Genomic DNA, 27498 nt, shown 5'->3' with positions numbered 1-27498 from the left:
TCCCACCAAAGAGAGAGAGAGAGAGGGGAGGGGGATGAAGGCGGATTTGCTTACTGTATGTATAATGTAGAAGTCCAAACAGATTGGCCGCAAGAATTCATGATCGACGCACATGACCCTGCGAAATTTGATTTGATTTTTTTTATTTTTTTTGTAATTTTAACGGATGAATTTGGGATTTACTTTTATAATTGCAAATCCCAGATGGTAAGAGTTGTAACTAGTAACTTTCACTTGACTAATTAGCAACAAAAAATAAATTACTTTTCATTGCAATCACCAAAATATTTTAAGTTGTTAACTACCTTGATTATAACTAGTAACTTTCACTTAAACAAATTAACAAATCTTTAACCGTCGAACTAGTTTTGTAAACCCTACAAAAACATAAATAAAATTACTATAAACTTGTAACTAAATTGGTGTCGAGTTTTTGCCAATGTACAATTTGAGAGACATCATTTATAATTATTTTTTCACTTAAAAAAATAACGATAACTTTATTTTTTGGGTTCTTTTGGCCAACCGAAATAGTGTTGTGACATATGTTCTAATATATATTGTGATTATGTAAATCTTAAGTAGAGATAGATTAAGAATTTTTTGGGATCTAGAAAATATTTCCTAATAGACTTTGTATTACTTGGAGAGTAAGTTTCTCTCCTCCTTATTACTATACATAAAGGCACAAAGACTAGGGAATTAACATACAATTCCTCAAGCCTATTCTCCACTCTCTTTCTCTCCATGCCGCATCCCTCAGTTAAATATAGGCCACAACACGTTATCAGCACACTCTTCACAATGTGTTAAACATAATTTATTCATTTTCAATCAGGTGGAGTATTACGTTTCAATTATTTTAATTGATTAAATTTTGATATTATTGAATTCATATACTTTTATTGATTCAATTTATTTTTTTCTTGTGTTGAACGTGATACAAGTTTTGAAGATGGAAAGCTGAAATTGAAGAAATAATTTTCTGTATCAAACCAGTTCATTAATATCATCACGCAATTAGGTTCTTTCAAAACAATGATTTTTATCTCGATATGTTTGCAGTCCTGATAATATGAACATTCACCATAATGCATGACCTAACTTTATGTTTTTCGAATTTTAGATTATACAAAAATTGTGTATGCATTATACTCATAATTTTAAATTATGCGGATTGATATTGTTATGAATTATAGTGAATATGCATGAATTTAATTGAAATGAAAAAAAAAATTAAAAATTAGGGTTTTTGGAACCAAGCGTGCGATGGCTCAAAGTCGCGCCGCTGAGCAAGCTACCAAAACTAGGCCAATAGTCTGCGTCTGCAAGGCGAGCGAGCCGTGAGCCATAAAGCCACGTCCAGTGAGCCAAGCAAGCCTATAGCCCTACTTGAAAACCAAGAACGATGTCACATGGTGTTGTCATTGTCCTCAGACCCGTGAACCACGGCCATGACCACTAATTTGGTGTCGCACAGGCTAACTTTAATGACCTACAGTCACTGTCGATGGAGCTTGTGGCCGAGATTTCAGTGAAATCTCACCTTTGATCCCACGAAATTCTTCGTTCATGGACGTCGAGGCTATACCTCCGCCACTAAACAATGGTTCTCAGACAAATCATTGTCTCACACACTGCTCCCCGACCAGAACACGGCCACCTAATCCTAGTGAAGACACCCAACATTGCTGGAATGCTTTTTGGTCTAGACCAGAACACTACTAAGCTTGTTCACCTTCGGTTCGCATCGCAAGCCCATCTGGGCTTTGCTTTGTCACCAGCTATTTGGGCTTTGTTTGCTTGCCTCCTTCTCCCCTGCACCACACCACAACCCATCATAGATCGAAACTGGTGTATATGTGCCCGCGTTGTATTGGATCCGACCCTGCGTGGAACTTTCATTTCCCCTACACCTTGCCACACTAGATCAGCGCTCCTGTATGGGCTTTTGCTGATTTGGGCATGCAGGTCCCCATTAAATTTTTGGTCTAATTTTTCTTGGGCACTCATTTTTCATCGCCTATTTTTTAAGGCCTTATGGGTTTTTATAATTTGTCACCCAACCTTTAATTTTGGCCCGAACTCCAAATAATTATATTCAATTATAATCCTAGGCTTGAAGACCTATTCGCATATATTTGTTTTCTTTTTGCTTTATATATTTTTGTCTGGTATGTATTGCGTTTGTTTGCAGGTATTATGATTGGGCCACCCATTTTTCATCGCCTCTTTTTTAAGGCCTTATGGGTTTTTATAATTTTTCATCCAACCTTTAATTTTGGCCTGAACTCCAAATAATTATATTCAATTATAATCCTAGGCCTGAAGACCTATTTGCATATATTTTTTTTCTTTTTGCTTTATATATTTTTGTCTTGTATGTATTACGTTTGTTGCAGGTATTATGTTCTTGAAGTTCATACTTCCGAACCCGAAGTTTCAGAAAAGTGCCATAGAAACGTGAAGTTTCTTAATCCGCAACACTTATGTTGAGACTTGAAGTTCTACATGCTTAAATCAACCAACCATGTCTTAGAACCTTAATGTTATAACTTTGATGTTCATGAAAATTTTATTTCCTAAAACACCAATCGCATTCTTGTTTCTACCATTCAGCGTATTGTCGAACCGTAACAAGTTCGATTTCACTGATTTGGAAGTTTTGAATAAGAAACTACTTTATGTGGATACAAGACGTCACAGCCCGCTTGACTATGATTAGTTGTGAAATCATTGTAGCTAGTTATGGTGTGGAAGAGCTGAATACGCCTCTGCCATGATCTTCATTTGAAGGCTTATGCCTGAAGTATATCAAATGGAAGTACTTCACTGTTGAGGACTTCATGCTTTTTGACTCGCTATGGACCATTTGAAATCGTGCAAAGATGAATTCTTGCCCAAAACAAAACATGATTGAAACATTTACATCAATGAAGAGGTACAATTCTGAAATTTATATATGATCGAGTTTCGACTGGCAGAAAATCTTTCTCGTCCTTCTATATCTCTAAATTGCTCTTGAAGTAGCAGTATATAAAGTGAAAGTTTACCAAGTTCTCAGATCTAATTACTACAACACTTGTGAGAGAAAGGTACCCTAGCAATTTGGTTGGGAGGTACCGAACGGTATAGACCCAGTTTTGGTTGGAGTATACCAAATGGTGGTGGCCTGCTTCGGCAAGGATGCATCGACATGCATGCTCTATTTCGGCAGAGGTGCACCGAAAAGCATGCTCTGCTTCGGCAAAGGTGCACTGAACATTATTGCTTTGCTTCAGTAGAGGTACCGAACAAACCCATCCAGCTTCAGCTAGAGCCTACTGAACCTAAGTCTAGGTTTGTCTCTCTCTCTCTCTCATAATCTTATTGCGAGTTTGTTTTACAACATATTGTAGAATCAGGCCTACCAAGAGGTGGTATCATGCTCGAAGCATGATCCTTGGCACCTAAAACTTCAAGAATAAGGGATAGTATTCCGAACCTTAACCCTGCATAATCTAATTCAGTTTTGATGAAATAGATCATTGGTTATGCACTTTTATGTGCCTCTACCAATGTTGTTGAGGAGCACCATTCCCGTAGTCAATCTATGAGACTAATTTTGCTCCACCTAACACATTTGGAAGAGCAAAATTTGACATGGAAAGCCTATTGGCCGAACCTCCTTATATATTTGTTTACTTTGTAAACAATTTATTTTATTCTCGGATTTAAGATTGGTGTTTGGATGTCACTATTATTCTCGAATAAGAGTTAATTAACGAAAATTACCACATGTGACTAATACACCTCATGCGTAGGTATGTTTTGTTGAGAAGTTAGATGTTTGGTTCTATGCTAACTTCATACCTAATCACCCCCTGACAAACTTTCAAGCTTATTCAAGCTTATCCAACCTGGTTGTGGGACATGGCACTGCCCTATATTGTCCAATAGTACTAATTTTACCATAAAGGGAAGGCCTATACTCACTTCGTTCTAGAAGAATGTCTTTTTGAGCTTTAAGGATATTCGAAAGCACTATTACCATATTGAAAACAATGTAGAAAATGGAGCAAAATTCCTTTGTACCTCCTATGAATATAGGTATAAGCGTATTTTAGAGAAGATAGAACACCTAACAAGTGGATTACAATGATTCAGGCCCACTGTGTGGTCGCCCAGAAGCTCGAGATTCTAAAAGAATTTTCACTATGGATGTACATTTGGGATATCTAGGATGATTTGTGATGTGCCGTTTTAGGCATCCTCTTACCATAAGTAAAGATGCCATACCTAGAAGTGTACCATGCATTAGCACCCTCAATCTTTTCTACAAAGGATTCAAGGTGACATTTATAGATTGATTCAACCACCCTGCAGACCATTTAGATACTTTATGGTATTGGTTGATGCTACTACATATTGGTTACGATTGTGGCTGTTGTCCACAACCTGTCTTCTCCACATTGGTGGCTCAGATTAACAAGATCAGGGTTCACCACCCTAATTATCTGATCAAATCTATTCGATTGGATAAATGGAAACTTTACATCGAAAACTTTTGAAGGATATTGCATGTCAGTTGTGTTTTGAAGTTGAACATGAAGTACCCCATGTTCATACCCAAAATGACCTAGCAGAAGCATTCATTAAACGCCTTCAAATGATTGCGCGATTGTTGGTCATACGTACCAAGTTCCAGATCTCTGCTTGGGGCCATGCAATATTACAAGCAGCCATGTTAGTCCGCCTGATGCCTGTCACGACCCAACCTTATAAAGCGCGTGTCAGTTGATTACCAGATACGAACTTGACATATTCCATATGCACGTCTTTGGTTGTGCGGTCTATGTGCCATTTGCACCGCCCTTACATACAAAATAAAAAATGGGTCCTCAGAGAAGGATAGAAATGTATGTCGGTTATGATTCTCCTTCTAATATTCGTTACTTAGAACCTTTGACAGGCGATCTCTTTACCGCTCGTTTTACGGATTGTCACATTTATGAGATAGTCTTCCTGCCATTAGTGTGGCAGATCACTTGGTTCAAAGGATTCACTTCCCTAAAAATGGAGGAACGTGGCACGAACAAATCGATCGTTGTCTCAACCTTTTTGATCTCATGAGATTAAATCCGGATTACTCCCGAGACCTGGAGTTCTTGGTCTAGTATACTAGTTTGGATGAGATATCAAATTGGAATGAGATTATGATAGACGATGTTTCATTTATATGGTAACTACTGACATAAATGAAAAGCAACGATAACAAACTGTGTTTCGTTGAATAATGTCAACGTAGAACTAATTGGTCAACTAGAAGAATCAATCTATGACAAATAAGATGAATTATCGTGGACCAGTATACTAGTTCGGATTACTGCTCGTTTTGCGGATTGTCACTTTTATGAGACAGTCTTCCTGCCATTAGAGGGACATAAGAACGTCAATGTTCCTAAAAGAACGACGTAAATTATCGTGGATGTCCCCACTATGTCTCATCTCGATCCCAATCTAGATCATCAGAGTATAAGCAGACACTTCCTCTGATCTAGCAAAAGTGATGAGATCACATATACGAACTGCAAATGTGCCTGCAAAGTTATATACCAAATGTACGACGTACCTTCATCCCAAAAGCAGGAACACCACTACTGTGACCCTCGTATATTGGTAGTTAGCCAATCAATCTATCACGAGCCAAAAGTGTGGTAGATCACTTGGTTCGAAGGATTCACTTCCCAAAAAATAGAGGAACATGGCACGAACGAATCAATCGTTGTCTCAATCTTTTTGATCTCATGAGATTAAATCCGGATTACTCCCGAGACCTGAAGTTCTTGGTCCAGTATACTAGTTTGGATGAGATATGAAATTGGAATGAGATTATTATAGACGATGTTTCATTTATATGGTAATTACTGACATAAATGAAAAGCGACGATAACAAACTGCATTTTGTTGATTAATGTCAACGTAGAACTAATTGGTCAACTAGAAGAATCAATCTATGACGAATGAGATGAATTAAATAGTGCGAATGGTGCCTTGTGGCGCAAGGCTTCTCTTATACGCCCTATGATTGATACAACATTACAAACGTGGTTGTAGTATCTCTGGGATCTGGATACAAAGCCTACATGAAGTTTCCAAAGGATTTACATGTACTAATTCAAATGGTTCTAGACCACAAGAACATCATTTTTATTCTAATGAGGCATTCACTTTACCGATGCAGAACTATCCGGGTGGATGTGGTATACCTATTTAAGTGAATATTTGATTAGTTAGGGATATTGATGCGAAAATTACTTGACACACAAATTAAACCCTCTTTTTGACAATTGTAGCATAGATGTAAGTAGGGTATCGTTCTAGGCCGGGGATTAGGAGGGATTGCTAATCTATTCTAAATTAATTTAAAAATATTAAACAAGACTCAATGACACAAAATTAGGCTAAAAACTCTAATAACTCGAAACACACTTAGAATGACTCAAAATAATGAAAACAATCAAATTAGACACTAGGAACTGAAATGGACGGAAATTGAATTAAAAGACTAACAACAATGAAAACTAACTAAATAATATAATTTAATAATGGGGGGGGGGGTTTGGTTTTGACGAGAAGTAAATTAAACTTAAATAAATTACAGAATTGACAAAAGCATGAAATTAAGGTGAAAGGATAGGTGACGGACTAGCTAGAGGGTTCTTCTCCACACATGACACATATGCAACCTAAATTGATTTTCAGTTGTTCTTTCAATAAATTGTGAATGACAATGTTCCAAGTTAATTAGGTCCGCTTAAATTAACTCTTAGATTTCCCTAGATTCATTGGATTGAATGGAATACGCATTACAACCAAATTATTCCTCATCAAAGTCCCTAACTATGGAATACGCATGATAGAGACATTCAACAAAGATCATTAAGTTCAACGGAAATCATAAACATTGACTAGGCATTCATAACTATGGAATACGCATGTTAATCCAGCCTAGAATTCACTTAACACGATTGTGGATAACAACCTTCACTACTACAAAATAGAGCTTTTATGACACTTATTAAAATTTTTAATGACATTTTTTTATTAAAAACGTTATTAAAATAAATCGATGACGCAACTAAAAAAACCAACGGGAAAGATTTATAAACGCAACTAAAATAAAAGACTGGTATGCGAATTCATCAAAACTTCCCAACCCTCACGACTCATTTGCTCCACTACCCAACCCACTCCCAGTCTCCCAGTCCCAGGCCAACTCCTAGATAGAGAATGAAATATCAACCCTCACGACTCATGGCGGAAGACTCCCTGTCTTTCTATCTCTCCCTGTCTTTCTCTCTCTGGGACGCCCAGAGTCTTCATCACAGAGTCTTCATCACGAACACTCACTGTCTTTCTATCTCTCCCTCTCTTTCTCTCTCTCTCTGGGACGCCCAGCCTTCATCAACCAGATTGATTGTCTTCCCCAAATTTCACTCAAAACCTAATTGTGTAAGGTAAGTTTGTTGGAATGGTTATGGGTTTTCTAGAAAATAATTTATATATTAATCTCTTTTGTGAAGTTGTATGGATTATTTGGAGCTATGTGGCTGGACAGATTTTAGTTTAGCCTTGTCATTTGCTAAAGTAGTTGTTGTACAAATTGTAGTTGAGATTGATTAATTGATTTGATTTGGTTAGTCATTGCCATGATCGTTGTTTTTTTTTTTTTTTTTTTTAATAACTTTGTCATCCCCTTAATACCAATTCTGAATTAGATTAACTATTACTTTTATCTTCTTGTTTTTTTTTTAATCTTTAGATTGTGTGTTCTTGTGGGAGTTGGTGCTTATAGCACACCACATGTTTGATAAAACTCCTCATAAGCTCTGTTTATGGTCTTATGTGACATATGAACTGGACATAATAACTCGTGTTGGCTAATAGCAGTATGGTGTCTATCAATGCATTCAATTGTTTGTAGGTAGACAGACACACATATCTAACCCACAAGTGCACATTGGATAAATGAGCTTTATGTTCAGTTTGTCTTGAATTCACTCTCGTCTATTTATACGCTGCTATACACACACACATATGTACATGCAAATCTATGTGCACACACACAATACGTGACCTTTGGCTTGCATTTACTATAGCTGTAAATAATTCAAGAAGTAATAAATTCTTTTTTATCTTTAGCCTGCATTTACACACACATACGTACTTGACCTTTGGCTTGCATTTACAATCTGTTTTAGATGGATAAATCTTGGATGTCTATGGATAGAAGATCACAAATGTATTCTGAAGGGGTTGAAAACTTTTTGAATTATGCGATGCTTCACGCTACTGATATTAACTACATACGTTGTCCGTGCCTAAAATGTGGTAACATTAAATCAAGGACGGTTAAAGAGATAAGAGAGGATCTCTTTTTCAATGGTATAGATCAAAGTTATTGTACATGGTATTGGCATGGAGAAGCTGTTCCAGATAGTAAGAATGAGAAAATGAGTAATCGGGAAGAAATAGTTGAAGATAACATTATCGGGATGGTGGAAGCAGCTTATGATCATTTTGCGTCAAATCCTAAACAATTTGAGAAGTTGTTAGAGGATGCAGAGAAGCCTGTATACCCTGGTTCAAACTTCACAAAGTTATCAACCTTGGTCAGATTGGACAATATAAAAGCAAAGAATGGGTGTAGTGATAAACTATTTGCAGATTTACTAGAATTTTTAGGAGTTTTGCTCCCACAGAAGAATGAAATACCCCCCTCTGTGTATGAAGCAAAAAAAACATTGTTTTCTCTCGGAATTGAGTACGAAAAAATACATGCATGCCCCAATGATTGCATCCTATACAGGAAAGAGCATTTAGATGCAATTGCATGTCCTACATGTGGTTTTTCTAGATGGAAGGTTAACAAAAGTTCTAGGGAGCCTAGTAAGGGGGTACCTGCAAAGGTACTATGGTATTTTCCCCCTATTCCAAGATTTCAAAGAATGTTTTATAATAGCAAGACAACAAAGAATTTGATATGGCATGCCCAAGATAGAGAAGTTGATGGTAAGTTGCGTCATCCGGCTGACTCTCCCTCATGGAAGCTTGTTGACCACATGTGGCCAGAATTTGGTGATGACCCAAGAAATCTCCGACTAGCAATTTCAACAGATGGGATTAATCCCCATAGTGCTTTAAGCAGTAGATATAGTTGTTGGCCAGTGATTATGGTCACTTACAACCTTCCACCATGGTTATGCATGAAGCGAAAATTTATGATGTTAACACTGTTAATATCCAGCCCTAAGCAACCAGGTAATGATATTGACGTTTATATGGCACCACTTATTGATGACTTAAAAACTCTATGGGAGATTGGTGTTGAAACTTATGATGCATACAATAAGGAGAACTTTATGTTAAGGGCTGTGTTATTATGGACCATCAATGACTTTCCTGCTTATGGAAACTTATGTGGGTGTAGTGTGAAAGGATACTCTGGATGCCCTATATGTGGTGATAGAACATCTTCTAAATGGCTAAAGTTAGGGAGAAAGGTAATCTTTACTGGTCATAGAAGATTCCTACCACAAAATCATCATTACCGACAACAAAAAAAACCATTTGATGGTACTCAAGAGTTTGGGTTAGCTCCATCTCCGTTGAGCGGGGAAGAAATATTGCATGAAGTTGAAGGAATCAAAATATCATGGGGTAAGAAGAATGTAAATCTCCTTGGAAAAAGGAAGGTGAGGAGTGGAACAAAGGCAAAAGTAATTGATAAAAAGGCTGATGCTCAAACTCGTTGGAAAAAGAAGTCAATCTTCTTTGATTTACCATATTGGAAGTCACTCCATGTTCGACATTGTTTAGATGTTATGCACATTGAGAAAAATGTTTGTGAGAGTATCTATGGTACATTACTTAACATTCCTGGAAAAACAAAGGATGGCGTCGCAGCCCGGAATGATCTAATTGCTTTGGGTCTACGTACGGATTTGGCACCAAAACATGGAAATAACAAAACATTTCTTCCCCCAGCACCTTATACATTATCTAAGGCTGAGAAGATTTCAGTTTGCAAAGCATTGTCCGAACTCAAGGTCCCATCAGGATATTCTTCAAATTTCAGAAACCTTGTGTCAATGGAGGAGCTGAAACTGTTTAATCTTAAATCTCATGATTGTCATATACTTATGCAGCAACTACTTCCTGTGGCACTTCGTGCAGTACTGCCAAAGCATGTAAGATATGCTATCACCAGATTTTGTCTATTCTTTAGTCACTTATGCAGCAAAACAGTTGATGTTTTAAGGTTAGATGAAATACAAAGTGAGTTGGTGATTACTTTGTGCTTGCTTGAAAAGATTTTTCCACCTTCGTTTTTTGATATAATGGTCCATCTCACAGTGCACTTGGTTAGGGAAGTTCGCTTATGTGGCCCGGTTTATTTTCGTTGGATGTACCCTTTTGAAAGGTACATGAAAATATTAAAGGGTTATGTGAGAAATAAATATCGTCCAGAGGGTTGTATGGTTGAATGTTATATTGCAGAAGAAGCTATAGAGGTTTGTAGCGAGTATTTATCAGGGGTAGACCCAATTGGAATTCCGTTGAAGATTCGTTCACATCATAAAGATGTTGGCCATCCATTATCGGCTGGAAAATTTTTGAAGGCGGATAAAAAGTATTGGCAGCAAGCACATCACTATGTTTTGGATAACACACTTGAAGTGGAACCTTATATCAAGTAAGTTCAACCACTCATACTCATTTATATAGTTTAACTTAGCATTATTTTTTCATTTACTTACAACATTTCCTATCCTTTTGACCAACTCAATGTTAATTATCAGGGAGCATAAGAAATCCTTGATTAAGGAGCACCCCAAAAAATCAAAAAATTTGAAGTGGCTTCAGGATGAACATAATCGAACTTTCATTTATTGGCTGCAAAAAAAGGTATTAAACTCGCATTGTACTTATGTACTAACAGTTTTGTTTATGAACTCAAACTAATTATGCAAACATATGCAGGTTGAGGATGAGCTTAATGTCCCTAATAATCACATATCCGAAACCTTGAGATGGATAGCACATGGCCCTCGAGATGAAGTAACAAAATATTCTGGATATTCCGTTAATGGTTGTAATTTTCACACTAAGTCTCGTGATGATTCACAAGTTACTCAAAATAGTGGAGTAAGCTTAGTGGCCAATACGATGCAAATTTCAAGCGCTAAGGATAAGAATCCTATTATCGCAGATATGACTTTTTATGGGGTGATTCAAGAGATATGGGAACTTAATTATAACGCATTCACGCGTGTAGTATTTAAGTGTGATTGGGTTGAAAATAAAAGTGGCATCAGATTAGAAGAGTTTGGGATCAAATTAATTGACCTCAACAAAATTGGACATAAGTCAGATAGTTTTGTTTTAGCTACTCAAGTGAAGCAGATATTTTACATTGCAGATCCAGAGGATTCAAGGTGGTCGGTTGTACTGCCAGGGCCTCAGTATGATTGGCTACATGATGATGAGCTAGGAGATACTATAATTGAATGTGAATGTCTTACTACTAAATTGCCACCCGTTGAGTCATTTGATGTACTAACTGAGGAGTCTGATGATATCTACATGCGGGATGACTGCGAAGGCATTTGGGTTGAAAATACATAGTATATCACTCAGAGGAATATCTACTCTATTTCATATGTTATTGAATGCTATGTTGAATGCATATTTTAAAATTACATTAGGACTTTATATTTTCTCCATACTTTTGGATTTATCTTGTTTAGTTGTTACTTATTGGTAAGGCTTAATTTTTTAGAGATTATTAGGCTGAGATGAAGTATGATGAAAATGTTTGTGGAAATGGGAGTTGAATTCATGTTGTTATGTTTTTTCGAGTATTGACAATTGTCACTTAGGGAGTATTTGTTTATTGAAATGAACATTGGAATTGAATTGAATGAAGGTTGGTTTTATGATTTTGGAGAATGGTCAATTGCCCTATTTCTTTATTTTTCTTTCTTCCTCAACCAAATATTGGCATGAGCCTATCCGTTTAAGGTTCATTGAAGGAACCAAACATTACCTTTAAGGTTCTTTATATTTCTTTCTTCCTCATCTTACTAATTTGATCATTGTCTTGATTTTAAATGAATCTTGCAGAATATCTTGATGAAATGACAGATTCAGAAGAAGATGAACAAGATTTTGTAACAAGGAAACCAAGAGGTGCAACTCAATTGCAAGAGTTGGTGCAAGGTAGAAGTGATGGGGATCGGTTGGAGGTTGGATATAACAGTAAAGGACAACCGTGTGGACTTGCAGGAGCAAAACTAGCTAGTTTTATTGGTGTTATGGCGCGTACCACAGTTCCAATTACAATTCCAACTTGGAAAGAAGTAGAGTCATCTTATAAAACAAAGATTTGGGACATGGTCCAGGTATGTCTCCAAAAAATTAAACAAAAAAAAAAAAAGCTTTTACATCTGTACGACTTTGTGAAAGTAATGATTAATTTCTATTATGCATTTGTAGAAAGCCTTTATAGTACATTCAAACAGCAGAGCGGATGTTTTGAAGAGTGCTGCAAAGACATGGCGAACGTTCAAGAGTAGTCTAACATGTGAGTACATATTAAAGTTCAAAGATCAACCTGAAGTCTTAAAGAAACCACCAGAAATCTATGATTTCATTCGTCAGCCGGTATGGGATGAATTTGTGAGGTCGAGATTGACAGAGAAGCATATGGTACGTATATATGATTTCAAAATTAAGTAAGAAGCATTTGGTAAATATTGTGTTTTGCTATTATTAAAGACTAATTATTGAATTGCATTTGATAGAAAATCCATGAAGAACAATCGAGGAGGCGAGCTAAGCATAAGTACCCTCATCGACTTTCTAGAAAAGGCTATGCAAGATTGGAAGAACAAATAGTAATGTCCTGTTTCTTTTGTATTCATTTAATTATCATACAAATAAAAACTATCTGATCTAATTTTGATATGTTCATCCAAATAGAAATCAGCTTATGGAATCACTGCTGACATTGACCGATCAGTGCTTTGGAAGCTTGGGCGTGTTGATAAAAAGGGAAACTATACGAATGAGATGGTGAAAGTACGCGCTGATAAAATAGTAAGTTTTATGTGTAAGGTTGGGAAAGATACTTAATTGATGTATTTCATACTAATGCCAATTGTTATAGGATGAAGTAACTAAGGCCGTTGAAGATGGGACTTTGCGAACGTCTGGTAGTAATGACATATTGACAATTGCTTTGGAAACACCTGAATATTCGGGTCGTGTAAGAGGTGTTGGAACTGGCATCAGTCATAAATTGTACTTCAAGACTCCAAGATGCAAAACTCAATCGAGTCAACAACAAATGATGCAAACACATTTGGAGCAGCAAAGTTTACACATTGAGGAGTTAAATAAGAAGTTCAATTTGATTGCTTCTTTGTTAACTCCAGATCAGTTGAGCAAGATGCAAGAGTTAGTCCAATCTAATGTGGTACAGTCCAATCATATTTCTGAGAAAGCTAGTTGCACAGCAAAGAAAGAAAAAAATGAAACATCTACTGAGAAAGTGAAACAGGGTGATCTGGTGGAAATCATGTCTAAGAAGAGAGCGAAACATGACGATGTGCCGGAAATCATGTCTAAGAAGAGAGTGAAACAAAAGGTTAGCAAGAATACTAAAACCATGGATAAGATTGAAGCTATGAAGGTATGTACTAGTCATGCAAGTTTCGTTCTTCTTAACTATAATAGTAGCATGTTAATCTAAGTTTACTTTTCTTAGGTCAAGCAAAAGGATATGCAGGAAATATCTGATTTGAACATCATGGAAAAGACGAACAAAATTGCAAATTCAAACGAAAAAGAAAGTGATATCAAGAAGTATTTCAAGGTACATAGTCATTGCAGTATTTGTTCTTCTTGGCTATTTGAAGTAGCGATTATTAATTAAATTTAATTTTTCAAGGTAAAGCAAAGTGACCAACATAACATATATGATGTGAACATCAATAATGAGACAAACAAAATTGCAAATTCCATGGAAAAAATATCTGATATCAAGAAGGTACATGCCTTTTATGTCTTCCCTATTTATGCTATAATCCCAACAGTAGTTGATTATTAATGAAATATTTTTTTAAGGTACAACAGTGCAAGCTCGCTATAGACACTGCTAGTAACATTGTTGCATATGGATCAGTCATTCCATTAGACGGGCCAATACATGGAGTTCCACTTGGGCCTATGAATCTACGTGTTTCTATTGATGTAGCAATTAAAGAAGATGCTCTTCTTCCAATACCTAGTTGTGAAGCTGTGAATATCAAACAAGCAATTGGGAGTCACGTAGCTTGGCCACGGCATCTTGTTGTGACAAATGATGAGGTACTCCTACGTGATTTTCTTATGAATATGTGGAAAAAATTATAGTACTAATATGTCTCATTTCACTATATTAATCTATCTATGCAAAGTCGAGAACGAATCCTCCCCTCAGACAAAGATCCCAAAAACAACCTTTGGCTTTACGTTCACTTATGCTCATAGCTCAAAACATGCATAAGGATGTTACAGTGCCTATCATCATGGAATCTGATCTATTTGGAAATGAGCACACAACATTTATTGGTGGAGATGACATCATTCAATTTTGTTCTATGGCTGAAATATCGACTGTTTGCATTTCAATTTACATCAGGTTTGACATAATCTTAAATTTATATACAATACAATCTATTGCATGCAATCCACATTGGGTAATGATAAGATACTAATTGCCTCATTTTTTTGTAGGCAACTTTGGTCAACGTTGAAGAAGAACAATCTTGATGGATTGTTTGGATTTGTAGATCCTGGCAGAATCTCTCAAAAGGCTGGCAGAAAGGAACAAAGATCAAATGCACTGGCTCTTAGATTACAGAACTGCAAAAAAGGACAATTAATTTTTGCTCCGTATAACAAAGGGTTATTAGTACTATGTGTTTTGAATTTTTTGTTCCTAACAGATCAGTAGTTGACCATTGTGTAATAAAGAATGCAATTATCTATGTTTTGTAGGTTTCATTGGTTGTTGGCTATTATTGACCCCTATGAGGAATTAGTGTATTATATGGACTCGCTTAATTGGATACAGATAGATCCTGGAATGAAGGACATTGTTGAACTGTAAGTATTTGGATATATGTTTGTCTTTATTTCATGCATTTCAAGATTTGTATATATTCATGTGTTCTTATCCTCTATGTGCAGAGCACTGAAGATGTTTAAAGCTCAAAAGGGAATAAAGGGTCGAAAAAACATCAATTGGAAAGTAGTAAAGGTAAGGAACATTGTGTTTTGACTTTAAATTAATCTGACTAACTTACATTTTATTCTTTTTTATTTGTATATGCAGTGCCCTTTGCAAGAAGGAACTGTAGAATGTGGATATTATGTGATGAAATACATGAAGGAAATCATTAATGATCCAAACTGCTCAATTATTACCAAGGTTAGTACTACTATTACAAAGAGCACTTAAGCGGGTGTATTCGCTACTATCTTATTAGTATTAGTTCTTTGTAGGTAATTTATAGTTCAGGCAAATTAATTTACAGCTAACCATGGTTTTTACTCAAATCATTGGCAACCCATGAAGGAAATCGGCATAACTGAACTAAATTACTTGAATGTTCACACTATTGATGATGAGATGGATTGTTGTTAGCGTGATTTGTAGTGTTTAATTAAAGTTAATTACAATAGAAATTGGAACTTTTGAATCTTCCAAAAGATGCCCAATTGGATTTTAGCTCTTCAAAACCATCCTAGGTATTCGTGTATTGAGTTGATTCAAGTCATCAATGAGTTTGTTTTTTTTTTCTTGTCTGGATTCAGATTCTAATTCTTGATTTTTTTTTTTGTCTTCAATAAAATTGTAATGCTAGTCTATCTTTTGTTTACGTTTGAATGTGATAAATAAATAGGTTCAGAGCTGATTTTGTTAAGCCATGTTGTGTTTGAGCTTGGTGTTATTTACCATCAAGATGAGGCCTTTAAAGTTTAAATCTTTTGCTAGACCGCTTGACGTTTTATTAGCTCTATACCAAGTGGAAAAAAAAAAAACACATTAGCGAAAAATACGACTAGAGAACCCTTGTTCTTTCTGGGCTAGTTGATGCTAATTGACCACCTCCTTATTAGTTAAATGATTGAAATTAGTTTTTGTCCTGACATGTTCTCTTTGGTTGTGATTTGTTGCAGTTCAAAGAAAAAGCTACATACACTCAACATGAAATTGATGCGTTAAGAATAGAGTGGGCTGAGTATGTTGATGACTTCATCCCAATAGATGAAACACTAGATTAGCTGGTTTGTGAAATTTTAAATTAAGTGAACTTATAGTTTTATTTTAGTAGGAAACTCTACACATTATATTGTCTTTTGTAATACTTTGGTAGTGGATGAATTACAAATTTATGAAGCAATACTGTTTAATTTGAGGTAAATATCTTGCTTCTTGGATGAATTATGTAAGTCTTCTTATATGTCATCATACATATTTTAGGACATGTATTGAATCGTTTATGACACGCTTTGTGTGTCGTTGGTAATATTCAATGACACTGCAGTGCTATGGTAAATGACGCTATACAGATGTCATGTTTACTATACCATGACGCTCATTCCTCTGTTTATGACACATATTCTGCATCTCAAATTGAAATAGATGACACGCGTTTTTAATTCAATGACGCTTGTTAGGTGTCTCTAAAAGCTATACATGACACTGTGTGTATGTCATGATTAGTATATCATGACGCTTATTCCTATGTTTATGACACTTATTTCATGTCTTAAATGGTAATAGATGACACAAGTTCTTAATTCAATGACGCTTGTTAGGCGTCCTTAAAAGTAATACATGACATTCTTTCAACGTCATTAAAAATATCTTTAATGACACCCACAAAGATGACGCTAAACCCTTGTGTCATTAAACTTTTAACATGACCCATAAAATGCGTCATGTATGTAAAAATTTGTAGTAGTGCTTCACTACTTGTGAATATAAGTTCATAACGATTAGGTGAAACTCCCTTATATTCTAGCATCAAATTCATGCATGAAAATTAAGCGTGCACTCTCAACCAACATACACAAATTAGTTATCAATCAAGCAGTTAAGCAAATTAAATCACAACTCAGAAATCACAACTGAAGGTAATCAATTCATATTACAAATATATTCATGGCTTTGAATTAACCTCTAGCCAAAATAAATTTAGTTACACATTATTTTTAAATTAAACCAAAAGTAAAACATGGGTTTGAGAAGATAAAACCAAGAAAAATGGAGTGAAACTTTGCTCTCTGTGTTGCTCCCGTCAGTTTCTCCTTGCCTTTGCCTTCTCTCCCCTCTGTCCTGCCTCTGCGCCTCACTGCTCTCTGTCAGTCCCTCTACCCGTGTTTATCTCCCCGCCTTCCTTTCTCTTTCTTCTATTTTATGTTATGCCTTTCTTCCTGCCATAAAACATGAATCATGATGATGTTTCAAACATCATCATGATTTATCATTATTATTTCTTTTATTAATTTTATTTAAAAGTTGATCTACACAGACAATTTTTTACGAAGTTATTACATAAAATTTCACTTGTTCTATTTTTATTTTCTTTGCATAACAAATCCTATAAACACAAAAATAACGTAAATAGCTCAAAAATATAAGGAACTAACTAAGAAAAGACGAGTGAATTCGAAGTAAAAATATATATAAATATGATCCGATCAGATATATGCCCCTGCATGTACAAAATCCAAAATTGCTAAAGTTGAGAAAACTGACTCGCACCTAAAGTTGGACTTTAAGATGTATGATCTTTGGGAAAACTCAACATTACCTCGACCTGAAGTTTCGAGCTAGTTCTAATGGTATTCTGGTCCACCACTCGAACGAGACCCATAAGGTGTTATGTCTGAGTATACCTTGATCGTCTGTATGCTAGATGCAAATGAGACCTTTACGAAGGATATGAAGCATAAGGTTCCATATTGGAATGTGAGGCAACCATATCTAAGTACAATTGGTATTTGTTGTACTTAGCTCAATGGACTAGAATCAGACATCTTATGTGCTGATAATCTTTTGGCATAAAGTAGCACACTGACACACCACTACCAAATTTGGTGTTAAAGATGTTTTTCCGTTACTACAGATTTAGGCTTATCTATCCCTACACATTTCAGAATAGATCACACCCCCTTGATCTTCGAAATGATGCTTGCCTTGTGGGATTCGCTGAATTAGACTATATATATGACTGCACAAGGTACATTCCTGAATGGTTATGTCTTTACCATGAAGGAACACCGCAATATCTTGGAGGTCCGTGATATAGACTTTTAGTTGCAAAACATTTGAATTGTTCCAAGACTCATTGTATTTCATCACATGAAAGATATGGTCAAGAACTCTTGTTGAGCATATTCGAACTCCCTGCAATTTTCATTCATCATTGAGTCCCAATAACGATCTATGAAGACAACGCTGTATGTATCGACCAAATCAGGATACATCCAATAAGTCAATGACAAGCATATTATGTCTACATCAGCATGAGCATCAAAAGATTGAAGTCAAGCAGTCTGATCCCAAACAACCTTGCCGACCTCTATAAGGAGTCAATGTCGAAGTCTACCTACCAGAAGCTTGTCCGAGGAATTGGTATGCATAACTTTCTCATTTGCGATGCTTATAGTTTCATTTGGAAGTTTTGTCAAACTCAGGAGGAGTATCTAGAAGTATACTCACTTGACCTTAATGTACTATTTTTTCCTACGCTTAGGAGCATTTTTTCCACTGGGTTTTTGCTACCTGACTAGGTTCTAACGAGGCACCCATCCTAGGTTGGTCATACCCTTATGTACGTACCACTTGAGTCCCGAAGACGTATAGTTTTGACTTGATGCAACTTCTCACTTTTCTCCTTTAGCTATAGGCTTTTGTCCCACATTGGGTTTTGCCATAGCAAGGTTTTGTGAGTTTTACCACCTATGCACTATTTCGTTTGTTTTGAGACTAGCATTCGCTACTTGCGTCGACTAAACGAGACAACTTCATGAACTGCTTCTACATTTGCCTAAAGATCTGATGCACCATCTACTTGAGTATTTGCACACTCAAGGGGGAGTGTTGTGACATATGTTCTAATACATATTGTGATTGTGTAAATCCTAAGTAAAGATAGATTAGGAATCCTTTGGGATCTAGAAGATCTTTCCTAATAAACTTTGTATTACTTGGAGCGCAAGTTTCTCAACTCCTTATTACTATAAATAAAGGCATAAGGGCTGGAGAATTAACATCCAATTCCTTAAGCCTATTCTCCACTCTCTTTCTCTCAATGCCGCACCCCTTAGTTAAATATAAGCCACAACAAATAGCTATATTTGAATGATAACAATTAACAAACTGCTCAAACAACTAGTTACATTTTTTGTAGATGCCTCTTTCCTAAGGTTATGATGGAATACACTTATAATTTACGTAGAATTTATGCAAGTCATTAAAATTCCATCAAATTTCATATATTTATAAAAGTTTCTTAGCTCGATCCTATTCATACCACTTTCACCAAAAATAAAAATATGAAGGGAAGATGTAATGAAAAAATATGAAGGGCCAATTGTGTTTTCCCTCCAACTCATTTATTTATTTATGTTTAACAGTGATTCATCTAAGTGAGCAAAATGACTATCTTACTTTTTAAGTGGCTTAGCTATTGTCCACGTGACAAATGAAGGCGAAATTTGAAATGCAATGTTGAGTAATCTAATGATATTTATATAAAGATTAGAGAGTAATGCATATTTGAGATTAGTTATGTTGGTTAGGGCATTGTATTCTTTCTTCTCCATCCAAGTTTGAATTTCCATTAGATAACTTGCATGATATTATATAAATAAATAAAAAGGAACTGTTATTAGAACTTTAAAAATTTTCATTCTACACTCTTCACAGCTGTATTTTTCATTCTAATTTTAAAAAGTTTAGAGTGCAACATGAGATTTTTAGAGTGTTAATAACAAATCTCTAATAAAACTAAGTCAGTAAGTAATTTTTTTTTATGTCAAACGATAAATTTTGTTAGATTAGATGTTAGATTAGTCACATTTTTAATTCATATCTTTTTAACCTACTAACAATATGTTGCTGGTTCCCGGTTATGTATGAAATAAAATATTTGAAAGCTTACTTCTCCATGGACAAAACATAGGCCAACATGGTGGCATTACATAATGAATAAAAGAAGTGAGAAAGCCACGCTGCAAATACATGTTTATTCGAAATAACTTGACTTTATTCTTGTCATTTGATTGGATTTCGTCGGCAATATTATTTGAGGATGGAAAGGTGAATCTTTGGTTGGAGACAAGATCAGGTGTTGGATCCCTTCTTCCTCAACCTTCCCCTAAGGTATGACCAGATAGGGATGAAACAAGTTTTTCGTGTTTCATGTTAAAGTGAAGTCCAGTGCAACAAATTTCACTATGATCAATGTTTAAAATAAATCTAAAAACTCTGAAACGACAGTGGATTTTTTCTTGAAAAAGACAAGAATGCCCTCACTAAATGGGCAGGCCCACAAATATTCTCGCGCAGAGTCCAAAATTTATGGAGGCTTGAGCAGCAAATTATAACACCACCAAGCTCCTGCTCATGGAAGAAAGAAAAGTCAAAGGTATTAAAGATAAGATTTGCAATTAATCTTATCTTTAATACTCTTTGTGGGACCATGATTTTCTAGTCCCATGTGACTCGGGCAAGAATGACCGAAATGCTCATAGCCCATGAAGCACATTCTGGCAAACTAGGCTTAGGATTATTGAAAATATTGCTTGTCTCCTAATTAATGAAGCCCTAATTAAGGTCAAATTAGGATATCTTAGGGATTAGGCAACATAATCATGATTCTAGGAAGATTGGGTATCTTATCCTAAATTTCATCTTAAATAGTCTCCCGTATTGGAACCAAATTCGCTCACTGCCATGAGTGGTGGTTGAGCAGAAACTCGAGCAACCTGCAAAACAAAAAACAATCGTGAGCAAGCCTGAGACCAGGGGATGTGCCAGCCAAAGGCTCTCCAACAGTCAAATTAGTGAATGATTTTAGACTCAAGCATTACATAAGAGAATTCAAGTGTTTAGATTGCATTACCTAGATGAACCTGAGATGGGTGTATTTATACCATGGGAAGAGAAACCTTTTTAGGATAGAATCCTTGTTCTAAGTCAGGAGAATCCTAGAGGATATCTAGAAGTAGATATTGCATCCTCTTAGGAGTTATGATTACTGGTGGCATATGCCAATTCCTAGATTGTAGGAACTCCAAGACTTATAGGATCTGATTGTGTCCATATTTGGATCAGACCGTGTGTTTTGCGGCATAAACATGGTCATCTAGCAGAGTCGCTAGGACTTCGCCTGCTGCCCCAAAGTAAAGTGATGGTGGCACCACTACTCCATCTAATACAGCTCCACCCGGAGCTGGTGAGTCCATAACCTGACTTCTGAGGTAACGATATTCGGATTAGCCTTACTTTGGGCCTAGAAAATCATGGTCCCACAGTTGCCCCTAACTATTTGTCTGAGAGGCAACTTGTTCCCCTTGAGGATGAATTGTTATCCAAGGACCATACCTTAAGAAGTAAGTTGGAATATGTACCATTTAGTCTTCAAATTCTTATGAAAGATGTAACCCTTGGTTTTGAGGTAGAGGCACTTTGGACCCAAATGTACAGTCTTGGATGTTGTGCCAAAAAGTTCGCAACGATGAGATCGTGCACTTTTTGCGTGTGCACGAAAAATGAACAATGTTCTCCAATATGCTTCATTAACTATAATTGCCAGATTGAAAGATCCTCAGGCGAGTTGGTATAAATTCAATGGCTAGATGACTATGTCTCTTGATGCCTATTTTTTCCATTTACTTTACCAAAATCCTTCAAATCATCCATTGTAAAAAAAGGCTCCAATTCTCTTGTTGTACTGATTTCAAAATCCTATCTTTCCTTGAAGCTTTTTGCATGGCGTCCTCGAGCAAGAAATCCCAGTTGACTAAAGTTTCTCCTTATAACCTTCCATTGACAAGAGTCTGTAGCCAAAAAGAGGGTGAAGCTTTCATCGAAGACCATCAAGACATTTTGAACAATTGCAACATCTGGTGGGAGCTTGGTCTTAAGATCTATGTTGACTTGCAGGCGTCGTCCGGTTCTCAGTGCCCGTGCACCAGAATTTTCCCATGGTTCCTAGACCTGGGTCTTCCTTTTCCTTTTTCCATCTTTATAAAGAGCATTTTACTATGTTGTGACATAGCAATCTGCAATTTTCTCCTTTGCCGCTTTTAGGCTCATTACTTGCTTCAAGTTGCTAAATTAGTGGTATGGGGCTGAGTTGGAGATTATTGCACTACACCAAGATGGGTTTTGAAAGCCATTACTACTTTACTGCTAGACCTAGCTTTTCTAGGGGGTATATTCAGGATGTTCCTTGCCATGACAAGGATTGGTATAATGACATCATAATTGTCGACGGAGATTAGGAGGGAGACATTAATGGGCTTCGAGTCAGATCTTGCCCCTCTCGTATCTTGAAAGTCAAAGATAGATGAACTATTCAATATCGAAGTATGCCGTCTGGAATTGATTCATCATGCAATGCAAATCCTCATCACACACCACAACTTGAAGTGGCTTATCTCACCCAAACAATACACCAACTGTGGAAAAGATCTCACCGCATTTCACTGCTCGAGGTTTCCCATATCGAAGCCAGGGTGGGCCAAGGACTGTATTGCCCAAAAAAAGATCCTTTATTCCAGGTTATAGGTTACTTTGTCTTTTAATTTGAAAAAGTGGAAGCAACCAAGCAACTCTTCTTCACATCCGTTGACTATTCCTCTATAACCTCAACTGCTAATCAGGGACACCATATTCGAAGGTCTTGGGGAAGAAAAAGAGACCCCCCTTTCGAAGAAAGAGGTACTTCGCTCCTCATACTACCCCAATTTCTAGGGTGCCTGGCCCATTATTTTTGGTGAATAAACCGTCTACTTCATCTTCTCTGCCTTTAAGATCGACATTGCTTCCGTTATTCGAGCTTATGCACGAATTTCCTTTTTTGGTACATTTATAGGCTCCTCTTTCTTCCTTAAGTTGGGCTACCATTCCTTCTTTCGTATCAGCTTGTACTTCGGTCCTTCTATTGCAGGTACATATGGTTGCACTTTCTTAAAATGATGACCATCCACGAGTTATCCAACGTGGTCCGAAGGAACAGTGCATCTCCCTCTCGTGATCTGGCATTTGGTTGACCATGTTGCCCTTCCTATTGATGCTAGTGGGCTTCGCAATATGACTTCACTCGTGCTTTCCTTGGAGCTATAATCGCCCATGTTGATTGTTGATTTAAGTCTTAATTGTAAATGTTATTGAAGTCCTATTTTAAGTAAGATTAGGATATGTAATCTTTAGGATTTAGTTTCCTTTTCTTTTGTAATTTAGAGTCCTAATTACTTTCCTTATAGATTTAGGATTTAGTTTCTTTATCTTTTGTAATTACTTTCCTTAACGAAGTATTTTTGATGTATTTCTTCTTGGCATCAGGAGCTAGGTTCGTTCCAAACCCTAAACAACATTATGTTGTTGCAGCTATAATCAAGCCCAACACTGTAAATCAAATTCGTGTTGCAATTGAATATGGGTGTTTGCAAGTGTTGTACGTAGACTATGTTTGTACATCAGTGAATGTTCTCATGGTAATTGTTGTACTCTAACAATTGCTGATTGTGCCGAGTAGTGTTTTGCTGCTGCTGTTGACAAAAAGAAAAGAAAAAGGGGAATTTGGTGCTGCTTGTTGTCTGATTACAGCGTGCGAATTGTTCCCTTATTATACTATGTGCTACAGATTGCAACAAGTGTGCAGTAAGTAATTATATTTGGATAATTGATGTTGCATTTAGATTGGGCCTTTGATTTTTGTGTCATGTAGGGTATTGTTTGTGGTTTTGCTTCTGCCTTGGATTGAAGGAGAAAGTGGTGTCAAGGTAGTCTGCATAAGCTGAATATAAAGGAATGGCACACAGAATATGTGAACTTCTTTGGTTACATAAACTTTTGAGATGTCTTGGTTTTGAACCAAAGGAGGCTATGGAGTTATGATAATAAATTTGCAAGGGAAATAGTTGATAATCCGGTATGACAAGATTGAACAAAGCATGTGGAGGTTGATCGACACTTTATCAAGGAATATCTTCAAAAAAAAAAATTGTATCTATATCGTTGAAAAGTTCAGGAGAGCAGTTGGTTGATGTTCTTACTCATGCAATATCTAGTAAGGTTTTCCAAGACTCAATATCAAGTTGGGCATGTATGATATATATGCACCCACTTGAGGGGGAAGTTTGATTTGAATCTTAATTGTAAATGTTATTGGAGTCTTATTTTAAGTAAGATTAGAATATGTAATCTTTAGGATTTAGTTTCCCTATCTTTTGTAATTACTTTCCTTATAGAATAAGGTGTATGTGCCTATATATTGTAAATCCTAGACGTGAATAATATAACGAAGTATTTTTGATGTATTTCTTCTTACAAAGAAGTTTATACATCTCGTGAAGATGTCTTGATGCAATATTATGGGAGTCGTTACGAGGTGACTTTCCTTTCAATGTTTCCTTTTTTGCTTGCATGTGCTGTTGATGCTGCTTTCCTTCTTACTTTCTGTATATCAGACAAACGCATGGATGGAGATGGCCCTGTTTCGACGAGTGGACCGAATCTGAGAACTCGAACGAATATGTGGTTTGGAAATCAAGGCAAGGCTGCTAGCTGAGTAGCAGACGTTTTAGGGATTGGGCAGAGGAGGAAGGTTGGAAGGCGAGGGAGGGGGTGGTGCTACTATCGTTGTCCTTCGAGTAAAAACAAACCCATCCCCAAGACAACTGCATTGGGAAAACGCCGTGCTTCCAAATCCAAAGTGGTAGCTTTTAGATTTTTAATTATTTTTTTTAATTTTTAATGTTTAATTTTTAAATTTTTTTAATATCCTCGTGGGTGCATATGTACGTGGTGCCTAATCATTGTTCATGTAGGCACCACGTCGTCAGTTAACGGAGGTTCTGATGGAAAACTTAACGGATGCATGAAAGTGTCCCAAAATAATGACATTAGATACCAGATGGACGAAAAAAAACTTGATGTCTGAAATTTTGAAAACCAAGAAATTTCAGGGTAGTAAATTAAGATTAACCCTAAAACTAACTATGAATGTAGAAAGTATGTTGAATGTAGAAAAATGTTATATAGGTTCAAATAAAATTTCTCTAATATCTATGAGATATCTATTGAATCCTTGCAAATTATTCTCTCACTAAAATCAAGTGCCTTTGCATATTTTGCCTACTATGTTCCAGCGTCTTCGCAAGATGCAAACTCTTTATCCGCAAGGTCCTTAGGCTCAACTGCTCATATGTTTTTCTCCAAAAAAGGTGTGGGAAATTTGGAAAAACAACGAAACTTTATACTTCATATTGTTGTAGGCATAATTTAATGAACAATTATGGAGGCCTTAGAGAGAAAGAGAGAGAAAGGTGCGGCAATGGAGAAGAAGAAGAAAGATGTGTAATTATGGTTGTATTCTATTCCACCCCACTGTGCCTTTATTTATAGTAGTAGGATAAGTAAAAACCTTTCCCTTTAGGATTACAACATTTAATAGGTAATCTACTCTGAATAGGAATATAAGAGATATTCCAAGATATACTAGGAGTCTAGGATTAACACAATCACATTCCTATTCTAATAGGACTGCAACGCTCCCGCTTGAGTGTGTAAATACTCAAGTAAATGGCGCATCAGGTCTTTAGTGACGAAGCAAGTATAGTTGATGAAGTTGTCGACACAATGAGCGAATGCGAGTCTCAAATCAACGAAAGAATGCATAAAAAAGTAAAACTCACAAAACCTCGCTATGGTAAAAGCCAAGGCGGGAGAAAAACCCATAGACTAAGGAGAAAAGTGAGAAGTTGCATTAAGTCAAAACTATACATCTTTTGGATGCAAGTAGAATAGCTCGCAAGGGTATGATCAGCCTAGGATGGGTGCTTCATTAAAACTAGTTAGGTAGCAAAAACCCAATGGGAAAAATGCTCCTAATCATAAGGAAAAAAAGTACATTAAGATCAAGTGAGTATACTTCTGGATACTCCTCCTGAGTTTGACATAACTTCCAAATGAGAACTACAAGCATTGCATATGATAGTTGGGCATACCAATTCCTCGAACAAGCTTCTGGAAGGTTGACTTTGGCAACGACGTCATGTAGAGGTCGGCAAGGTTGTCTGGGATCGGTTTGCATGACTGCAATCTCCTGATGCTTTGCTGATGTAGATGTAGACATAATATGTCTTGGTGTTGACTTTGTTGATGTATCATAGCTTGGTCGGGTTGATACATGTGGCATAATCTTCATGGATCGTTGTAGGGACTCAACGATGGATGAAAACATAGCAAGTGCTTGGAATATTCTCAACAAGAACTTCTAACCATGTCTCACTTGTGGCGTAGTGAAGTGAGGTGAGTCTTGGAACGATTCAAAGATTTCGCAACTAAGGTCATATCATGGACCTCTAAGATATTGTGATATCCCTAACGGTAAAGACATAACCATTTTGGGATTTTGCCTTGTGCGAGTTTGATAAGTAACCTGCGTCAGCATAACAAACAAGGAAAGCATCATTTCGAGGATCAAGGGGGTTGGATCCGCTGAGATGCATTGGGATTTGCCCTCATAATACCTTCAGGGTAGTCTTTAATACCAATTCAGTGGACGCGTGTAGGTGCGGTGCTGCATCTTTACCAAGATCAACAACTAAGGAGATGTCATGTCTAAATACAATGATAAGTGCAACAAAGCGCAAAGTTGAACTTTAGATATGGAATTTCGAATTCCATAACCTCTTCAAGGGTCTCATTTGTATATAACATATGGACGATCATGGGTATACTCAAAGGTGACACATTCAAGGTGTAGTTCGACTGGAAGACCAAAATACCATCAGAACAATACTTCAACTTCTGGTCAAGGCATAAACGAGTTTTCCTAAGATCCTTCATCTCAAATTCCATCTTCAGGTGCCAGGGAGTTTTCTCAAGCTCTTCCGGAGTCTTAGTGAGATTCGTGTTAACGACATAAATTGTAACTCTGGCAATTTAGAATAAGACTTCATAGTTTAACACGTAAGGCATAATTTATATCCCTGACTGATCAAATAATCACTTAAATGGGTATACCACGTTCATCAGATTGTAAGTGAACACCTCAAATAAGTTAAGAGGGTGTTTCGTGGTTTGGAACTATTTGAACCAGTCCATGCAATTCTTCGAGAACTTACATGTAAATCTCCATATCTATATCCCCATGGAGA

At 36.5% G+C, this 27498-nt stretch overlaps 1 protein-coding gene and 1 long non-coding RNA gene across 2 annotated transcripts in view; one reads left to right on the top strand and one right to left on the bottom strand.

Annotated features, from left to right (window-relative positions):
* Positions 1-8282: 8282 nt before the first annotated feature.
* Positions 8283-16575, top strand: LOC126592144 (uncharacterized). The gene is made up of 17 exons (XM_050257893.1): positions 8283-10738; positions 10845-10950; positions 11026-11647; positions 12169-12446; positions 12541-12753; positions 12849-12941; positions 13027-13143; positions 13214-13693; positions 13814-13921; positions 13997-14095; positions 14173-14415; positions 14595-14728; positions 14824-14982; positions 15088-15195; positions 15280-15349; positions 15425-15520; positions 16273-16575. The coding sequence occupies exons 1-17, from the start codon at positions 8283-8285 to the stop codon at positions 16375-16377; spliced, it is 5487 nt and encodes a 1828-aa protein (XP_050113850.1). The 3' UTR covers positions 16378-16575.
* Positions 16576-17220: 645 nt separating this feature from the next.
* LOC126592928 (uncharacterized) overlaps positions 17221-27498 on the bottom strand; it is a 79884-nt gene continuing 69606 nt past the window's right edge. The window contains exon 3 of the long non-coding RNA XR_007612832.1: positions 17221-17276. This is a non-coding gene — a long non-coding RNA (uncharacterized LOC126592928). The remainder of the gene's footprint in view (positions 17277-27498) is intronic.

This window comes from Malus sylvestris, chromosome 12 (genome assembly GCF_916048215.2).
Source record: "Malus sylvestris chromosome 12, drMalSylv7.2, whole genome shotgun sequence".
Lineage (NCBI taxonomy): Eukaryota > Viridiplantae > Streptophyta > Magnoliopsida > Rosales > Rosaceae > Malus > Malus sylvestris.
The sequence above is the reverse complement of the archived record's forward strand: the minus strand, read 5'-3'. Positions and strand labels throughout refer to the sequence as shown.